Source organism: Ruditapes philippinarum, unplaced genomic scaffold (assembly GCF_026571515.1).
Source record: "Ruditapes philippinarum isolate M1 unplaced genomic scaffold, ASM2657151v2 ctg5249_1_1_1_1, whole genome shotgun sequence".
NCBI classification, from domain to species: Eukaryota; Metazoa; Mollusca; class Bivalvia; order Venerida; family Veneridae; genus Ruditapes; species Ruditapes philippinarum.
This window is the reverse complement of record NW_026866095.1, coordinates 114928-135257: the sequence shown is the minus strand read 5'-3', so window position 1 is coordinate 135257 and position 20330 is coordinate 114928. Positions and strand designations below refer to the sequence as shown.

The 20330-nt window shown below is 31.4% G+C and overlaps 1 protein-coding gene across 2 annotated transcripts in view; it reads left to right on the top strand.

Moving 5' to 3' along the window:
• The first annotated feature begins 2960 nt into the window (after window positions 1-2960).
• LOC132731289 (sphingosine kinase 1-like) overlaps window positions 2961-20330 on the top strand; it is a 30324-nt gene continuing 12954 nt past the window's right edge. The window contains exons 1-2 of one of the 2 annotated variants that reach the window (XM_060717443.1): window positions 2961-3433; window positions 15406-15444. In XM_060717443.1, the coding sequence (XP_060573426.1) occupies window positions 2992-3433; window positions 15406-15444 (481 nt within the window). In that variant the 5' untranslated portion in view covers window positions 2961-2991. The remainder of the gene's footprint in view (window positions 3434-15405; window positions 15445-20330) is intronic. The other variant, XM_060717444.1, reaches the window with a different exon arrangement.

Sequence of the window (20330 nt, the reverse complement as noted above, 5' to 3'; positions counted from 1 at the left end):
TGTTAGCTGAATCGTTTCATTTAAATTTTTTTCGTTATTTCAGTCATTATATAAAGTTTTTAAACAATTCTTTTTCAAATATTTTGCTATTCTAAAATGAGTATTTCTGCCATTTCACGTAAGCAACTATTGGATAAAATCCGTTGCATAGATTTTTAGCACACTGTACCATGACCGTGAATATATAAATTTACAGATCCAAATTTGAAATCAAATGAGGCGCTGCTTGCCACATCATTAAATTATCTGCTCTTTAAAATGACCTAAAAGAGCAATAGTTGACTCAAATATATAACGTTCTAATCATGATTCACTTTATTTAATCATGCAAGGTTTAAGAAAATCATCTGCGCCAGTTTGATTAAAGTTTTCTTCTTTGCCACTGAAACATATGAAATTCTTGTATTGAAGGAACTAACATTTTATTTTCCCATGTGTGTTTGCCACAGGGTACAAAAAAGTGCAGCCTGACCGGGACTCAAACCCATTTTGGAATACCTACTGATCGAGCAGTTCTAAATCAACATGTTACATCTCTTTGTCTCGAAATTCGGTTGGTTGCTTTAGTAATGACCGTATAAACACGTATTAAGAATATTAGGCCTGAATTGTTGGGAAACGGGAATTTGCAAAATTTTGTCTAAAGTGCTTCATATAATTTAGATTGAATATACATTAATACTATTAAGTATATGAATGGAGCCTGTAGTTATTTTAAAACTTTTCAAGGGTATTTGGTTGGAACAAAAAATATCTTAAACATGATAAATGGATAAATGATCAAATAAAGACAATTTATCGATGCATTTTATAGTGATCTACATGTATTCTGAAAAAACATCTTACCAGGTGCAGATTTTTTTCTCTTTTTTACGTATATCGTTACAGGTTACAGTTTGTTATTATGGGAAGGAAGAACTACGTTTGTAGACATAAAGCAGACGACGGAACAGTATATTTGCCATCATTGAAAAATACGAAACAAGGTTTAGTAACAAAATGGCAAATATGTTATTCCTAATCATACATTTTATCTAAACTCTGGTATAAATCTTATTTTTGCTTGTTTTGATTATTTCTTCGTTTTCTGTATTTACATCTGAAGTTAAATATTTTGGTTTGAATATCGATTGTTCCCTATCAGGAGAAAAAATTGTCAAGAGCATTCTTTCAAAGGTGAATGGAAGATGACATTTTCTATATCGTTACAAAAATTGTTTATCGGAAGAAATAAAGATACAATTATGTCCTGCTTTTTGCTATTCCAAAGACATATATGCTCCTAGGAAAGAAAGAATTTTGATGGTAAATAAATGTGTCCTCGAGTAGGGTATCAGGTAGTTCAGTTGAGTAAGGTGTTGGTGGTCAACAAAGACAATGTTGTTTCGTATTTTATACAAGTAGGTTACAGCACTGATGTTTCGACGCTGTTCAAGTGTTTGCCAATTAAGATCATTTATCATTTTTGAGACATTACTTGTATAGTCATAATCATTAAAAATATATCTAACAGCTGATCTTTGGACTTGCTCTATCTTATGAATTAAGTATTTCTGGCAATGATGCCAAACTATGGAGCAATATTCAACCTGAGGTCTTACATAGGTCTCATATGTATATGCAGTTTCCTTTATCTTTTTATCTGGGGTTTTAACATTTCTTCTAATTAATGAATCTAAGGGAGTTATTTGCTTTAAATGTAATATTGTTTATATGTTTGGTCCATGAAAGGTCTTGACTAATAGTGACTCCTAAGTTTTTTGCTTCTTGTGTCGAGTTAAGTTGAATGTTATGGAGGGTATAAGGAAATATTACAGGGTTTCTTTTTCTTGTTATCCTGAGAACTTCACAGTTATCAGGGTTGAACTCCATGAACCAGTCTTTTTTCCCATATATCTAAAGCATGTAGGTCATCTTGGGGGTGCATCTTGTTTAGATCTGATGGTTAGGTACATATGTAGACAACAGCTAGTACCATCTGCAAAGAGTCTAATCTTACCTTTGACACTATCCGGGAGGTCGTTTATATAGGAAAGGAAAAGGCAGGGACCAAATAATGAGCCTTGGGGGACACCTGAGAGGACTGGTAGAATTTCTGATTTTTGACCTTCAACTACAACTTGCGGGGAGCGTGACTTAAGGAAGGAATATGGACCCAATTTGTAACTTTGTGACTTTTTTCCAATTTACTCACAAGTTTGTGATGGTCCACCTTATCAAATGCCTTGTGTTCAATTACATCATAAAAGCATAGTTTGGTCTATTTCAAGGTTAAATTGTCCATTTCAAAGTCAAAGCAAACAAGATACTATTATATATAGAACGAAGAAAGCGAACAATAGTGAGCGGCTATAGGGTTTTATTGTTTTTATTGGGTACAATTTCACACAATTTAATTATCGGTTAGGACAATCAGTCTCTCACAAGCCGATATCATATGTACATTTCTTTAAATTATGGGCTTTCAGGGATATTATAAACGGATGATGATTCGACATCAGCAACAATTATGCTTGTAAGTTAAAAAATAAACGTTTCAGAGAGCTCTACTAAGTTATTTATTATCAATAAATATTTTGAATAATAAAACTGCTACCGGCTCCTTTTTTCTTTACTTGCACCTGGGACTAAAAATGTAACTGTAAAGTGTATCTTTCTGTCCCAGCTTGTACCAGGGTCTTTCAAATTTAGACTTTTAAATAGTGTTGCCCTATGTATTATCTATAGATGGAATTTAAGTAAGCTAAACTCGTAGCAACCAATTGACTCACAATCAGTAATGGGCGAATAGATATCCTGAAACAGAGACTTTTATCAAATAAAGTTCCATGCCTGAAATAACATTTTCTTAGATAGTAGAATCTACTAAGATTGGAATTTGTATTCATCCTAATAGATCTAAATGTTCACTGCTTATATTTGTTTGAAAGTTTTTCGAACTATAAATCAAATCAACCCAGTTGGTAATCACGTGATTTATTTTGATGACACATGATCGTAAAAATGGGAACTGTTGTTGTTGCAAGCAAAACACCAACAATGTCGCGACATGAGTGTTTGTTAGAAGGACATTTTGAGGTATTTCCTAACGAAAAAATATTATATCAAGTTGAATTAACTAGAAGTGGTATAACATATTATCCAATAGATGGAGTAAAAAGCAACAAAACAGTGAAATATATTCATTTTGGTGATGTTATTGGCTGTAGATGCAGAAAATCATTGGACCAAAAACACGCTAACAAAGCATACATTACTGTGTTTGCTTACCCGTTAAAAAAAAAACTTTTCAGTGAAAAACATGTTCGCTATAAAAACCATATTACATTTGCGCGTAGCTCTGATTCAAATTTTGATGGAAATAGAAAAATTGTAGAAAAATGGAGGAGAGTTATTCTACATCTTTGTCAACAGTTGCCAGTAAACAAAAAAGGTTTGTATGAAAAGATATAAGATTAATATGTAATTAGGCAAAGCCTACAAACAGGGAAGTCAGTTAAAATAATTGTTCACAGGGCCAAAAAACCCTTCTTTGTAGAGGCCGAATATAGGCTGCTTCCCCAACCAAACTAGCCTCTTTTTTCCCCAGTTTGATCCTCAAAATTCCCCAGTCTTTTGTAATTTCCCATAGAATTTAGAACAAAATTAGATGATGGTGTTGAATTAGGGTCTTTTACTGCCTTATTAGTATTTCCCAGTGCTTTTTGCTTTTCTATTTTGAAGAACTTGTTAAAAAGTTTCTGTTAAATTTGAGACCCCTTTTCCCAAAGTATGCCAAAATCACGCAATTTTCCCCAAGAAAAAGGCTGAGGCCCCTTCCCCAAAAATGGTGTTTTGGCCCTGGTTCATTTTTTATTTTACATTATCCATTTTATAAGTGTTATTCAGTATTTCATGCTCCGCTTCTGGCTTTTACTCGGAACATCTTGATGATTATTATTGAGCAGAAAAGTTGCGAAACACTATCGGAATACCCCGCCTATTGTCATTTATTTTCAATGAAAATGGCGGCGCCCAACAAAATATGACACTAAAAATTTCACTGATAGGTATAGAAATCTATATATTTTTTAATTGTTTTTAGCTCGACTATTCGCAGAATAATCGAGCTAATGCAGTCACCCATTTGTCGGCGTCGGCGTCGGTGTCGGCGTCGGCGTCCCTGTGGTTAAGTTTTTGTATGTAAGCTGGTATCTCCATAACTACTGAAGGGAATGGATTAAAACTTCACACACTTGTTCTCTGTGATTATCTAAGATGATTGGCACAAGTCCCATAACTCTGATTTGCTTTTTTTCATAATTATGCCCCTTTTTCGACTTAGAAATTCGTGGTTAAGTTTTTGTATGTAAGCTGGTATCTCCATAACTACTGAAGGGAATGGATTGAAACTTCGCACACTTGTTCTCTGTGATTATCTAGGATGATTGGCACAAGTCCCATAACTCTGATTTGCTTTTTTACATAATTATGCCCCTTTTCGACTTAGAAATTCTTGGTTAAGTTTTTGTATGTAAGCTGGTATCTCCATAACTACTGAATGGAATGGATTGAAACTTCACACACTTGTTCTCTGTGATTATCTTAGATGATTGGTACAAGTCCCATAACTCTGATTTGCTTTTTTACATAATTATGTCCCTTTTTCGACTTAGAAATTCTTGGTTAAGTTTTTGCGTGTAAGCTGGTATGTCCATATTAACTACTGATGGGAATGGATTGAAACTTCACACACTTGTTCTCTGTGATTATCTAAGATGATTGGTACAAGTCCCATAACTCTGATTTGCTTTTTTACATAATATGCCCCTTTTTCTACTTAGAAATTCTTGGTTAAGTTTTTGCGTGTAAGCTGGTATCTCCATAACTACTGAAGGGAATGGATTGAAACTTCACACACTTGTTCTCTGTGATTATCTAAGATGATTGGCACAAGTCCCATAACTCTGATTTGCTTTTTTACATAATAATGCCCCTTTTTCGACTTAGAAATTCTTGTTTAAGTTTTTGCGTGTGAGCTGGTATCTCCATAACTACTGAAGGGAATGGATTGAAACTTCACACACTTGTTCTCTGTGATTATCAAAGATGATTGGCACAAGTCCCATAACTCTGATTTGCTTTTTTACATAATAATGCCCCTTTTTCGACTTAGAAATTCTTGGTTAAGTTTTTGCGTGTAAGCTGGTATCTCCATAACTACTGAAGGGAATGGATTGAAACTTCACACACTTGTTTTCTGTGATTATCTTAGTTGATTGGCACAAGTCCCATAACTCTGATTTGCTTTTTTACATAATAATGTCCCTTTTTCTACTTAGAAATTCTTGTTTAAGTTTTTGCGTGTAAGCTGGTATCTCCATAACTACTGAAGGGAATGGATTGAAACTTCACACACTTGTATTCTGTGATTATCTAAGATGATTGACACAAGTCCCATTAATCTGATTTGCTTTTTAACATAATTATGCCCCTTTTTGGACTTAGAAATTCTTGGTTAATTTTTTGCGTGTAAGCTGGTATCTCCATAACTACTGAAGGGAATGGATTGAAACTTAACACTCTTGTTGTCTGTGATTATCTAAGATGATTGGCACAAGTCCCATAACTCGGATTTTCTTTTTCGCATAATAATGCTCCTTTTTCGATTCATAAATTCTTGGTTAAGTTTTTGTGTGTAAGCTTGTATCTCCATAACTACTGAAGGGAATGTATTGAAACTTGAAGGGTTTGTACCTTTTCGGACAATTTTATGTATTCATATAGGTAAGCATTATTATAATCAATCAAACACCCTTGTGACAAATTTTCAAATAGTCGAGCGTTACTGTCCTCCGACAGTTCTTGTTTTATTTGATTTCCTTTTAAATATACACATGTTGTCTATATAGCCGGGCAAGCCAAAGCCTGGGCCCCCTTGCAGACCTGACCTCCGACTGCCATATGATAAAATTGTATGGATAATTATACCTTATTACATAGCATCGTGTTAACTTGTCAGTGTTTAATGACTTTTTTTAACTTAAGTTTTTGCTAGTATAAATTTGTATGAACACTTACAGTACTTATATTTAAGTGGAATGATATATCACTGTATTTCAAATTTTTAGTACATTTTTTGTTTTACATATATTTCTATGGAAGTTTCAGAAATATAATGTCTATATATCTTGACTTTAATTAAATGTTGGTATTTCTTAATAAACTTGTATTTTTTAACAAACCAAGCTAATTTCAGGGTTTATATTAATATTAACAGATTAGTGATCCATATATCATTAGTTAATTAAAATACTGTTTAAATCTGATATTGTTTTAGCCTGTAAATAAAAATATACCCCTTGACCCCTGGCAAAATTTGTTGTTTTGGTTAGCACATCTGTTTTCTTCAATAAAAATGAAGACCCTGTAGTTAAACTAACACATACAGAACAAAAATTGTGGAAGGTTTACCCTAACATATCTCACAGCCTTATGCAGTTAAAAGCATAGAATAATACCTGTAATAACATAAGTGATTAAAACTTATTAATTATTCCTTCTCTGAAAAAAATGCTTTAAAATAAAAGAAAAACAATAAAAGAACCAGTTAATAATTAAAGCACTGATGTTAATTGTTCATTTATTCCACAATGTAAGAAAGAAGAAAAAACATGAGTCTATTGCACAAATACAGCAGGGTAATGGATAACATTCATTCCAGCTGTACCATAAGTATGTTAGGGTAATGGATAACATTCATTCCAGCTGTACCATAAGTATGTTAGGGTAATGGATAACATTCATTCCAGCTGTACCATAAGTATGTTAGGGTAATGGATAACATTCATTCCAGCTGTACCATAAGTATGTTTTTAAATACACACTTTGTGTTATTATTTATTTACATTATAACTGCTTAATGTTTGATTAAATGCCCATTACAATTATGCCCCTGAAATGCATTTACATGTATTTTCATTTCAAAAGCATTGTATTTTTTGTGATTTAGTATTTTGTATAGAAGACACAAGACTTCTTTGTTTACATCTAACTACGTTTACAACAAATATTTTGATATTTTATAGTGGTACTTTCTTCAGGTAACACAAGTCTAGACTAACATACACATGTACTCTGAAACCATTATTTAAGTTTAATTTTAACTCATGTTTGTCATTTCTAATGAAGTGAATATTTATTTGTTTCTGAGGGATAATGTGCTTTTAAAGTTAAAAAATACAAAAGAGTTGCAGAGACCAAACTATAACTGTTCAACTTGATGGTGAATTTCATGCATTCTTGTGTTGGCAAATGAAATACCCTTGGTATTAAATGTGGTAAAAGGGGGTAAAAATTAAGCACATAAACAGTTTCAGCTCATTTAAAGCTTCCATATATAGAAACAAGTGCTAAAGATCCACCAGTGAATGTAGACTTGGCCTTTCATGATGTTGTGAGAGTTATAAGACAGCAACCAAAAGAATTCAAGAAACAGCTCAAAACCCACAAAGGCAAAAGACGGAGATGTACAATATTATAACAGGTGATATAAAAGAAAGATGTATTGAAGAACTGTTTATTTACCTGGAAGATGTCCCTATATCCTCTTCCTGGCTCAAAAGAACAGTTTGGTGATGAAGTCATTTAAGTGCCATTGTTTGAAAGACCTAGAAAACAGTAAAAAAATGCCTTGTTTTTGTGTAAGCAATCAACATTGTTACATTGCAATAGTATTTGAGTTAAGTCTGCATTGTCTTGAATGGAAATGTCATTGTTTCTGTTAAATTGAAAGTCACAATTAAAACTGTTAAAATGTTAAAAGTTAAAATGCAGTCGTTTTGAAAGTAGATGATTCTATTCAAGTTCTTGCTTGTGCTTGAAATAATAAGGTAGGGAAATATGACATTTAAATATAGAAGACATTCTCATTTTTGAAAGTCACAATAAGACTGTATGTTTTGAGTTGAATACCAACAGCTCCCTCAATCACCTCCCTTAACACCATTCACCCACCACAGTACATGTACACAGTGAATATAATTGCATTAAGCATAGGGAATCAATACCTTTAATGAATTGTATATAAATGTGTTATAAGGTGCTTACCTTGAACCACTTGCCTATTATTGTGTAGGTTTGTCAATTAGATAATGAATTTAATAGGACCAAATCATGAATTAATTGAATTAGAAAAGAATTACTTCAATTTGACAGGAATATAAGTTTGTTAATAAACATTTAATATTGCTGAAAATGACACCAGAGAAGACTTTTAAGCAATAAATGGACACTATCTAATTACATACACTCATACACATGTAGGATTGGGGATGAGGCAAAGCAATTAGATATATTACAAATGTATATTTACATTACAGTTAGTATAAACAATTTAGTTAACTATTTGAACTCATCATTAGCACTCCCTAAATATAAAGAGCAAAAAATCAACTGGTCTAGATGGTATAGGACCTAAATTTCTTAAAATGAGTTCTAAAATTATTTCCAAACCCTTAGAAAAGATATTTAATCTCAGTATATCAAATGGCATATTTCCTTCAATATTTAAAAAAGCAAAAGTTACACCTATACATAAGAAGGGCAACAAGAATGAAGTAAGCAATTACAGACCAATTTCAATACTACCAGTCCTGTCAAAAATTCTAGAAAGACATGTTAGTGATCACCTAAAATCATTTCTTGAAGCTAACTCTCTTTTTCAACCAAATCAATCTGGCTTTCGCACAAATTATTCATGTGAAACGGCTCTAACTTCAATTGTTGACAACTGGATTAAAGCAATAAATGAAGAGAAACTTATAGGGACAATATTTCTTGACCTTACAAAAGCATTTGACTTAATCAATCATGAATTGTTATTAAAAAAACTAAAATTGTATAAAATAGATAAAAATTCAATTTCTTGGTTCAGATCATATTTAAGTAATCGTTCACAACAAGTATGTGTGTCAGGAAAATACTCTAATGCTCAAGATGTTACATCTGGTGTACCTCAAGGCTCAGTTTTAGGCCCTCTTCTTTTCATTATTTACATAAATGACATGCCTTTGCACTTATCACATTCCATTTCAAATATGTTTGCTGATGACACTTCCATTACAGTATTTGGACAAGCTATCAATTCAATCTGTATAAATCTTCAGTCTGACCTTGACTCTATTCAACAATGGTGTACCAGAAATTCAATGATTCCAAATGCCAAAAAAACCAAAGCAATGATTATTTCCCCTTCACATAATATCTACAATATCATCAATAATTCTAGTGATTTCAACATCACTCTGCAAGATGAAAGCATTCAATTCTCAGAAACAGAAAAACTTTTAGGAGTCCATGTTGATCATACACTTAATTGGAAAACACATGTCAAGATGACGCTGAATAAATGCAATTCCTTACTATATCTACTTCTGAGAATTAAACCATTTCTGATAGAGGCTCATAGGGAAGACTGGGCTTGCCTAACTATGTTGCCTCTTTAAATAAAGTCTTTATTATTATTATTATTATTATAACTGATTACTCACCTCTCATAAAATACATGTATCAACAACAAATACCTAGACAGTATATTACAAGTTTCTTAGTGGAAAAGAATGCTTTCCTAATGTTTGCCGGTCTCTGTTTAAATAGACTGTCACATATTATCATGCAGAACAATCTTTTTTACAAAGTTACGGTAAGTTTTAATTTATAGCCAGTAAAGTTTAAGTTTAACTCTGCATATATATTATATTTACATGTTATTGTACATAAATTTTATTATAAAGCCACTGGAGCAAATAGTTACTCAACTTAGTAATATGAATATAAATTAAGATGAGTATCAAAAAATCAATTCACTTAAAAAACACCCCTTTTAAAGTTTTACAAACATGTTGTTTTCTTTAATTTGACAAATTAATGAAAACATGTTTGTAAAATTTTAAAGGGGGTGTTTTTTAGTGAATTGATTTTTGTGTATTTATCAGTATATTGAGTTATTGATTTTGTACATTTAAAACACTTAACCAAGTGATTAGCATTTGCTATCAGTACATAGTCAGGCTGGCTTGCTCATTCTTGCAGTATGAACAGGCTGTTTTGTTGTTAGCTGAATTTTTTAGTTTGACATTGAAATCCCTGAAAATTTAAATGGACTGGCACTGCTCCAAAAAAATTCAGAGAATGGCAAATGTAATCAATTACACAAATTCAGCAGATTAAGGGTTTAATATACTTTTACATGTACAGTATGAGAAAATCAATTTTTTTTTTTACTTACTTGAATGTCACCTCTAAGAAACCAGGACAGTCTCCATGGCTTTCATTTTTGGCCAGATTCTATTCTGTGAGGCTCTTTGGTATAAGAATGGTAAAATCCCATAAAATTGCAATTTGCAGTCCCACCCCATATTCTAATCAGGGCAAGCTCAATTGTAAGTCTTGTAATAAGAAAGTACAGCAAGCATTTTTTTCCATTAAAAATGTAATGCAAATCATTCTGTATTGAAATGATATCAATTTGATTTACATTTAACTCCACTGAGGTCAAAAAGCCTAAAAACATGAAATTTAAAATTCTTAAATAGATCGAAAAAAAATCTGCAAGGGATATTAAAGAAATATACCCAGAATTATACTGGCAATCCAATGGCAATGAGTGATTCTTGGCCTGATTTGATTTTTTGAGTCATTTTGAACTGTAAAAATGATTATTCTTGAAAAACAGGGTGAGGGAATGGTCTGAAAATTTGAACACAAGTTAATTGTCCTAACCTACATAAAATGGTATACAAATCTTGGAAAAATATTTTCAGTGCCCTTGTGTTTCAAAAAACGTCGGTGGTGTCCCTTTAAATTATCATACTGTTTTATTAAAATGCCAAGCTATTTAAGGGACCACAGTAATAGAAGTGGTATAAATGAGCAACTTATAAACAGGGTCTGGTTTAACCTTTGTGTGCCTTAAAATATGTTGACAACACAGTTTCTAGAGCCCTTTATATTGTACTTTTGTATCTTTCATGAATGGTCTATTAGATGTGGAGAAAGTTGGGTTAACCTTGAACAAATGCAAGATTACTGCCAACCAAAACATGTATATAAGTAATAGGTTGTAAACAGGCACTAAACTCATTCTTTATAAGTTAAAAATTTATATCAGAAATTTAATATGTTTATTTTTTTAATCTGGTAATTAATCCATATAGAGTTTAACCACAGGAACTTGAAATTCTATCAATATTAACGATAATATCCAAAATATACCCCCTATACAGTATAAATAAACTGTTTATTTATACTGTATAGGGGGTATATTTTGGATATTATCGTTAATATTGATAGAATTTCAAGTTCCTGTGGTTTAACCCTTACTGTGCTGAAATGGAAAGTGACTAGCATTTTCCACCCAGTAGAGAGCCAAGCCAGTCTGCACATCAGTGTAGTCTGACCCATTACTATAACTGTTCTCCTAAATAGATAATGGACAGTTCCAAACATACTAGCTTAACAAGTCCATTTAATGAATTTAATAGGTACCCCAACTTTTAAAAAGGGTTAATAACCTCAGTCTCCTGATGTTTTATTTGATATTGTGATTTTATATTGTATATAATTAAACCTGTAACATAACACTCAATATATACTGTTAACTTTACGATTGGCCTTGTCAAGTTGATGGTCTGTTTGTTATTTTGAAGCACTTTGAAATTTAACCTAAATACATTTTAGTGTAGCAAACTACTACCCTTATTACGGGCATCAGTAGTACTCAATGATAAAATGATGGTGAACGTACACATCGCCTGATGTATTCATGTTCATCATTGTAATATATAGGACAGTCATGATAACCTTCTTTTATACAATCATGTACAATAAAAACTTTGCTAAAATATAGATACGCATTTATACCATTATAATGAAAAAAATCTTTAAATGTTAATATTTTAGTTTTCTATTTCATAAATGGCTTTTCCCCTAACATCTCTTCATCAGGGACCACCTTTCAACAAAGACCGCATTTACATGACTGTACAACCTTTGTTAAGATTTTGACTGTAATTTGTTTCATTGTTTATAATGTTTCAAAGGGGTCCTCATGAATGGTCAACTGGTTAAAGTCCCAGACTCGAAATCACTTGTGAATCCCACCAGGGACTTTGAGTTTTTTATGTCCAGATAGACAAGTATTTGTACGCATGAGTCTGAAAAAATAAACAGAGGGCAACTCTCAGGTTTTTCTGCACTAGTAAAGGTGACCTTTTCAATGGAAGTGGGCAAAAAGAAAATGTGAGAACTGCTAACTATGGTGAATTATCATTATAGTCACAGATAATTATGAAAAATTCCGATACTACATAAGGACTATAAAACTTGCAAAGTCACCCCATTTGCTAATCTTTTTAGATGTAGTGCAAACATGGTGATAATTTGACTTTCACAACCTATTGTTCATAATCAGTCAAATTTGATTAGTAACTTTATCTCTGACATAATGTTAATCTATCAGGTTATCACAAGGAATTTTTTTATTTTTTTTATTTTTTATACAATGTAATGTATATAGTAGAAATATGTGAAAGGTGAAAGAAAATCCATCAGGTATAAGCAGCGTGAATTAAGTTTCCTATCTTATATATGCAGTATGCATATGATGACTGTGTGTATAGGGCTGTGATATGATATTTACTAGAGCTCAAAGCCCATATATTGAACTCTTAAACTTAAGATTACACATCAAACAACATTGTATTTGTAAATTGGGCAAATATTCAAATCCTATTTGTCTACAATAAATTTACTTTTGATAGTGTACTGTAATGGTAGTGTTTTTCACAAGACATTTTATTTTTTTTATACTCAAAGATATTATTTGGTAAAAATTTGATTAAAAAAAATAAACAGTATCAAAAAAGGTCTTTTTCAATAAAATACTGAAAGCTATTTGGAATTTTATTTTCAATTTGATATTTGCATTATATTTTTGATGCAGATTTGATATGATATGTTGTTTAAACATCTAAACAAGCCAAGTTCTAATTCATATAAATAGAAAAAATGCAATTACATGTATTTTAAAAATGATAATATAATTGTAGTTCAGAGGTGATCTTTAGATAAAGGTTTGGCAAAACAATTTTGCAGACAAGGACTCTAGGTAGAATAAATAACTATGCACTGTATGAGTTTATAACATGCTTTGTTTATTTGGAACAAAATTCTTTTTGCAGGCACCCTAATGTTCATGATGTTGAAAACAGCTGCATGAAAATTTTGCAATGTTTTGTACTTAAATTTTTATTGTAAAATATTTAGAATGTTAGACATAATTAACAGACTGATGTAGATTAAATATATTGCGCAGTGATTTTCAAATACTTGTAAACATCTTAAATGTTATGGTAATGATAAAAAAATTTGGTGAAAAAAAAATTACATCAAAAGAAAATTCCACCATTTTGTGCTAATGAATTGTTCCATAGGAAATGATGATTAAACAGAATAGGAAAAAGGAAACAACATGACTTTGATGGGGAATGGTCACAGGCTGGTCCGTTTTGGACAGAAAAATTTTGTTAATTATACAATCATGAAGCAATATTGATGACAATTACCCCCTGTTATGACGAAAATAAGTAAAAGGGACAAAATTTGTTTTATATATTGTATATCAGGACCTTCAAGTTCTGAAGTTTCAATTTTTTTTATTTATACATGTATATATAATTATATATATTTTGTCTATGAAGGGGAAATTTTGCTAAATGTACTGTAGGCATAAAAATATATTGTTTGAAGAAGGGAATTAGTCAAACATTGGCCCCAAAAATGCTCAAAGAAAACTGCACAACACTGCAGACTGATTTAGTGCCGTTGTAACATAATAATATTGTTGTTTTTTCTTAAAAATATTATAAATAAATCTTGTATATTAAGCTCACTGTCCCATATGATATTGTTCAGCTTGATCTGAAAAAAATTTTGCTTGTTCACAAAGATGTTAGGAAAATCAGAAAAATGACAGGAATTGAAGAATATTTTTGCTGCTGGATGAGCCCCACATTGCTTATTCTATGAGTGGCATTCATTTTGTACTTGTCCTGCAATAAAATCTCTCAAACTCTACTTGTAAGTATGAGTAAGTAGAATTTTCAATTCCTGTATGGTTATAAACAAACTATATGATGATATGGAATTTGCTTTATTACAATTTTATATTTTTCAGTACGACTGTGAAATTATATTTCATTATGAAATTATTAAAATATTATTTTACTGGTGAATGTGAATTAAAAGTATATCATATTATATTTAACAGAAAAACCACATGTCTTTATAGAATGTACATTGTTACTCCATGGAAGCATATAAATACATGTAGTATTATTATATAATCTATAAATAGCATTGATTAATGCCTTTCCCTGATTGGTTAACAAGCAACTTTTTGTAAAAAATAACAGGTCAATGTCAGAGTATATTCACTGTTTTTTTTCCTAAAAACAGATTTTCAGAGTATATTCTAAAAATAGATTTTCTGGAAATCCGCGAAAGACGCAAGACTATGATGTGACGTCTTGACAAGTTTGTTGTTATTCTTCTGAAAAAACGTAGGGTGACTGGTAAATAAGAGTCAAATTAGTCTATTTTAGTTATCATCTTTACATTTGTAAGAACATTACACATTAGCATGCCAATGCGCTCATTTAAAATTATGGAAAAAGTAGACAAGCTGAAATTTAAAATTTTCGATTTCCGTTGAATGCAATGACAGATTTAATAAGCCATATAAAAGATATTTATAACATACCTATATGAACTTTTTAGCCTGTTTTTCTTCAGGTTAGTAGTGAATAGTTTTATCATTGATTATAGTAGTGAAAGTCTTACTACACTGTATAAAGTATTCAAAATGTCACATATTATGCAGCCAGTCAACCTTTCATTCTGAGAGTGTATTTAGCATAATTATCAGCAATTAGGTGCCACAAATTATTTTAGGGGTTAATTACCAATGTTCTGTGAATTGTTAGTAATTTTAGGTTTATATATAAGAGTTATTTTATGTTTGAGCATAATTTTTTGCTATAAAATATATTTTTATTTTGCTGCCAGAGATTTTGTTTGTTCATTTTGTTTATGCATGAAACCAAAATATGTACAGTAAAACCTGTGTGTAAGACCAAGTTATAATAGTAACCTTGACTTAAATAAAACCAGCATTATTATAATTCATCAATTTTTATTTAAAGTGTCAAATCCATGGTTTGTGAATTATTGCATTAGAAAATATTCTTGTCAACTTATGTTATACAAGTTTTACTGTACATAAATGCATGAATTTACCATGTATCAGTTGAGTTTTAGTTTTTATTGTTGTATAATATGGTTGTTGCATGTTTTGTTTATTTTTAGCAAAGGAATCAAAACAAGAAGAAGCATCAATTGAAATAGGCAAGTCCTGTCTGTGTAAAATATATAGAATTGTAGTGATTCTAGTTCTTTTAGCTGCTAGCAGCTAATTACTAATTCTGATTTTAACTCTCTTAGTTGTAAGCAGCTAATTACTAATTCTGATTTTAGCTATCTTAGTTGTAAGCAGCTAATTACTAATTCTGATTTTAGCGCTCTTAGTTGTAAGCAGCTTATTACTTATTCTGAATTAACATGTAGCTCTCTTAGCTGTTAGCAGCCATTTACTAATTCTGATTTTAGCTCTCTCTTGTTGTACATACCAAATTACTTATTCTTGTCTTACATGTAGCTCCCTTAGCTGTTGGCAGCCAATTACTAATTCATATTTAAGCTCTTTTAGCTGTACAGGTAGCAGCTAATTGATATTCTAATTTTACCTGTCAAATTTCTTAATGTAGCCCACTGTAGCTGCTACATTTAGCACCTAATTAATATTTCAGATTTTAGCTGTTAGCAAGTACAAATGTAATTTGTAATTCAAAGTTTACACAAAGTGCTCTTTAGCTATTAGCAGTTCATTACTTCTCCAAATTTTTAGTACTTTAGTTGTAAGCATCTAATCACTTATTCAGAATCTTTAACTGTAAGCGGCTTATTACTGATTTTGATTTTAGGTCTTTTAGCTGTTAGTAGTTAATTACTAATTCAGATTTTAACTTTGTTAGCTGTTAGCAGCTTTAGTCATTGTAAACAATTACACTGAAGTGCAGTGGCTTTATCTCCTAACAACACACTACTAATTTAAAGTCAGACTGCATTTATATACATTATTGCAGTTAATATCTTATCTTTCTAGCTACAATTTATTTATAAAGTATTTCTCTATAAATATTTGAAGTTTCTTCTATACACCAGTCATTTGGTACCTGGAATACCACATCTCAGTGAACCAGAGTTAAAACTACCAACACCACCACTACTGCGGTTGAGGGGACCAACAACATCCCTTAAATTCAAGGGCAATAAGATGGTTACATGCCTTCAATGTATGGTAGAGTGCATACTTGCTATTGTTGGCACAACCGGTCTGTGCCGAGACAGAGGGAACATGTACATGTAGAAATACACTTCATCTCCAGTAGTAGGAGAACAAGGCTACAAATGACTGGTGCTATTTTAATCTGTGGTACCTTTATTCTCTATAAAATCTCTATTCTCTGTCTGAAATATTGTAATTTTAGGTTAATTAAGGGATGTGTATACCTGGTTCTTGCTTCCTTTCCACAAAGCTTTTAATCAGCAAAAACAGATACTTCCATAATTGTATTTTGTTTATTGGCTTGTAGATTACTAGATATATTGGTCAAGTGGCACTTAGATACTTCACTTAAATACTGTTAAAAACAGAATGCCATGTGAAATGAGTTAGTCAGATTGACAGATATTAAAAGGTAGACTTTGGGTTGTTTTTTTTTTGAGACCAGAAGTTGTACATAATCATGCATGTTTTACATTTGATAAAATAGGGTTACAAACAGGGTATGTTTTCAAAGACAAATATTCTTTCAATCTTTGTTCTCATATAATCTATTGTCAGGGTCCATTATTAAATTTCAAATATAATTGTCTAGAAGCTGTATGAATAATTCACAGTTTACAACAGGAAGTGACTTAGTCATGTGATTATCATGTCTTATTCAAAATAGAATAATGCAATTATCACAAGCAAGGCTCTGTTGGGAGAGAAACATGAGCTGGACAATGAATGTATCAACAGAACAGAATATTGACTAAATCCTAATGACTTTCACTTATAATAAAGCAGGCAGTCTCTGTACCTCTTGTACAATGATTCTTTGTTAGGGGCTGTCTATACTGTAAGGGTGGAAGAACAGTTCTAGAATTAGGGAGGCAAAGTATCCCACGAAGGTGAGCATGAGTCATTTCTTATTTAACAGAAAATGACAAATTTAATTAGATGACCAAGGACATGGTTGATAACATGTCTGGGGTCCTGAAAGGTCTGGTGGACCCTCATTAAGCCTAGAATAAATACATACAATGAGATGACCCCTGGTCATATAAAACTAAAATTTAGAACTATAACTAAAATTTAGAACTATCACTTTTCACTGATTGGGAAAAAGATATGTTTTCGTTGGGGAAAAAACAAATACGTGAATTCTATCAATGAAATAAAGTAGTAGGAAATTTCATAGTAGGATTCAATTTTAATTAAAAGGAAAGAGTCACTACTATTCTAGCATATGTTCTGTTAAAACTCTGTCTGTCTTGTCTATGTAAGACAATTCTAAAAACTAAAATTGAATGATGTTAGCCCATTGAGGTAAAATTAGTGTAATTGGAACCTGGTGATGGATTGGCTGTGATGGTGTTGGTAGTTTATGTTGTTGGAAGTTTTGTTCTGTTTTATTTCATAGCCTTCATGTACCAAATTTCTTCTTGTATATTTATCATGTATTTGGATTGTTCAGTTTTCAGCTTCTTACTTTGAAAATTACAAATACTTTTGCAGTGAAATCTTTAATTTTAATTGTAATTCATATAGATTTTAAAAGAACTTGAAAGCTATAATAGGTTATATTGCATAGATTAATTTTAACCATAATTGTTTACAGTCTGTGACTTTGTTAAACGGACAAGTCACATTCAAAGTTTAAGCCCTGAATGTGAAGTAGCTACTAAACGGTTGCCAGATTGTGCCTGAATAGCGTTTTTGTTCACTGCACATCAGTGATTAGTAAACTTGTCCACAATCCTTTATTTTGAGTAATAGGCAGTTCCAGTCTTAGATTTGGAAGTGTCCATTGTAACATTTCAGGGATGCTTCAGATTGCAAATAACTAAAGCAGAAGTAGACATTATTTTTAGGTAAAAGATGTAACAAAATTAATGTGCTATACCAGACTGGAATATCTGCAGTTAATTTCCTTTATTTTCAAACTGTTTATAAATCAGTTTATTTTAGTTTGAAGTATATAATTTACAGAATAATGTGATGAATAAATGAATAAACAATATTTATTTATAGATTATACAAATGGTTGATTTACATTGTCTGAAATTTTTTTATTCTATTTTTTTTTCGAATTTTACAATGCTGTTGAATTGCTTTCACTAATACTTGGTATAATAAAAATTGATAAGAATTCAATCACACAAATTCAGTGGGTGCAGTGTGGATATTTAACATCACACTGCCCCAATAGGGCTTTGAAAATCTAAAAGTCCTTGCCAGGCTGTTAAGGTCAACATTACAACAGACTGGCAAGTAGTTGTATTGTAACAGAGATGCATTTAACATTTTAAACAGTTTTAGAAAGAGATTGAAGTGTTTTAATTTTTGGAAATCGTTGCTACCGGTTATAATATGAAGTGGCTGATGTGAAAATGATTACTGGAAGAAAAAATTTATTACGTCTGAAATTCAAGGCTATTCTTAGAAACAGAACTTCAAGGCCATTTTGCAATTTAAATTTAATGCTATATAGACACTGTTGATGACTAAATTTCACATGAGAAATATATATTTGAGACTTTGCATAACAAAACCCACCTGAATGACAAAATGTTTCAAATTATGAATCATAAATTTATTTGAAATTCAGTTGAAAGAAGCCAAAATATTTCCTTTGGCATGAAGGCGTAATCAACAACTATGACTCACTAATTAAATTTATAACTTCAAATTGTGCATGGAATTTATAACTGTTCATATTTTGCAATTAGAATTTTGAATAAATTATCTTCAAAATTTTACCTATATCTAAGGTGTGACAAAGCTTTTTTTTGGATAATGATCGCATGTGATTGGACATATCTTAATTATCACATATATTATGAATATATGAATTTCAATTTTTCCCCCCATTTTTTGCCTGCTCTGAATAAATATTTTACTTAATGCCTTTGAATCCTGGAAATGACAATTGGTTGTGTCTGAGGCCACTCTGCAGACTGGCTAGACTATTTGTGTTGTTCGATGTTAAATTTTGATATTTCAATATTGAAATCCCCTATCATAACAATGGAATGTTCTAAATTCAAAGAGGGCAAGACCATTTATAAATATTTTTCAGAAAAAAGGGTAGATTTTTACTTTCTAATCTCATTTTACTTATAATTATATTTTTCTTTCTCTGTTTTTGGGTTGGGTAAGTAAATTTGAAGTGATTTAAGCATATGCTGTAATAGATGTCATTATGTTAAAGGAAATGAGAAACATATGTGAATTTATTCACTTCATTAAACATGAACTCCTTTGAAGCGGATCTGTGTAGAAAATATTAAAATGTAAATGAATTAAGCTAGTGAGTCATAAAATAAATATTAATGCCTAAAGCTATATATGATAGTTTCATTTATTTGATCAGTGAAATCAATGTTGCATTTTTACAATTCAGTGATTCATTAATCTTTTATTTGGTTGAAAATAAATAAATACTGTACCATTTTATTTGTTTTCATTTTCTGCTTGATATAATCGTAATGTTCACTATGCCGGACCTATATACCTATATAATGGTTGTTGTCCTGCTTTGAATTTGGAATAGTCCATTATTAGTGAAAGGGATTTCAATATCAAAATGCAAAAATTGAGTAGAATGGTATTATAGAACCTGGTCAAACTGTAAAGATGAATGGGATGACTTGAGCTGAGATTATGCCTTGTTCCATGTTATATGTTTTTTTGTTTTGAGTTTTACGTCACATCGACACAGTATAGGTCATATTGCGACGTTCCAGCTTTACTGGTGGAGGAAGACCTCAGGTGCCCTTCCGTGCATTATTTCAGGCACGAACAGGCACCTGAGTAGAACCACCGACGTTCCGTAAGCTAGCTGGATAGCTTCCTCACATGAAAGAATCCAAAGTCCCTGTGGGGGATTCGAACCCACAGCGGT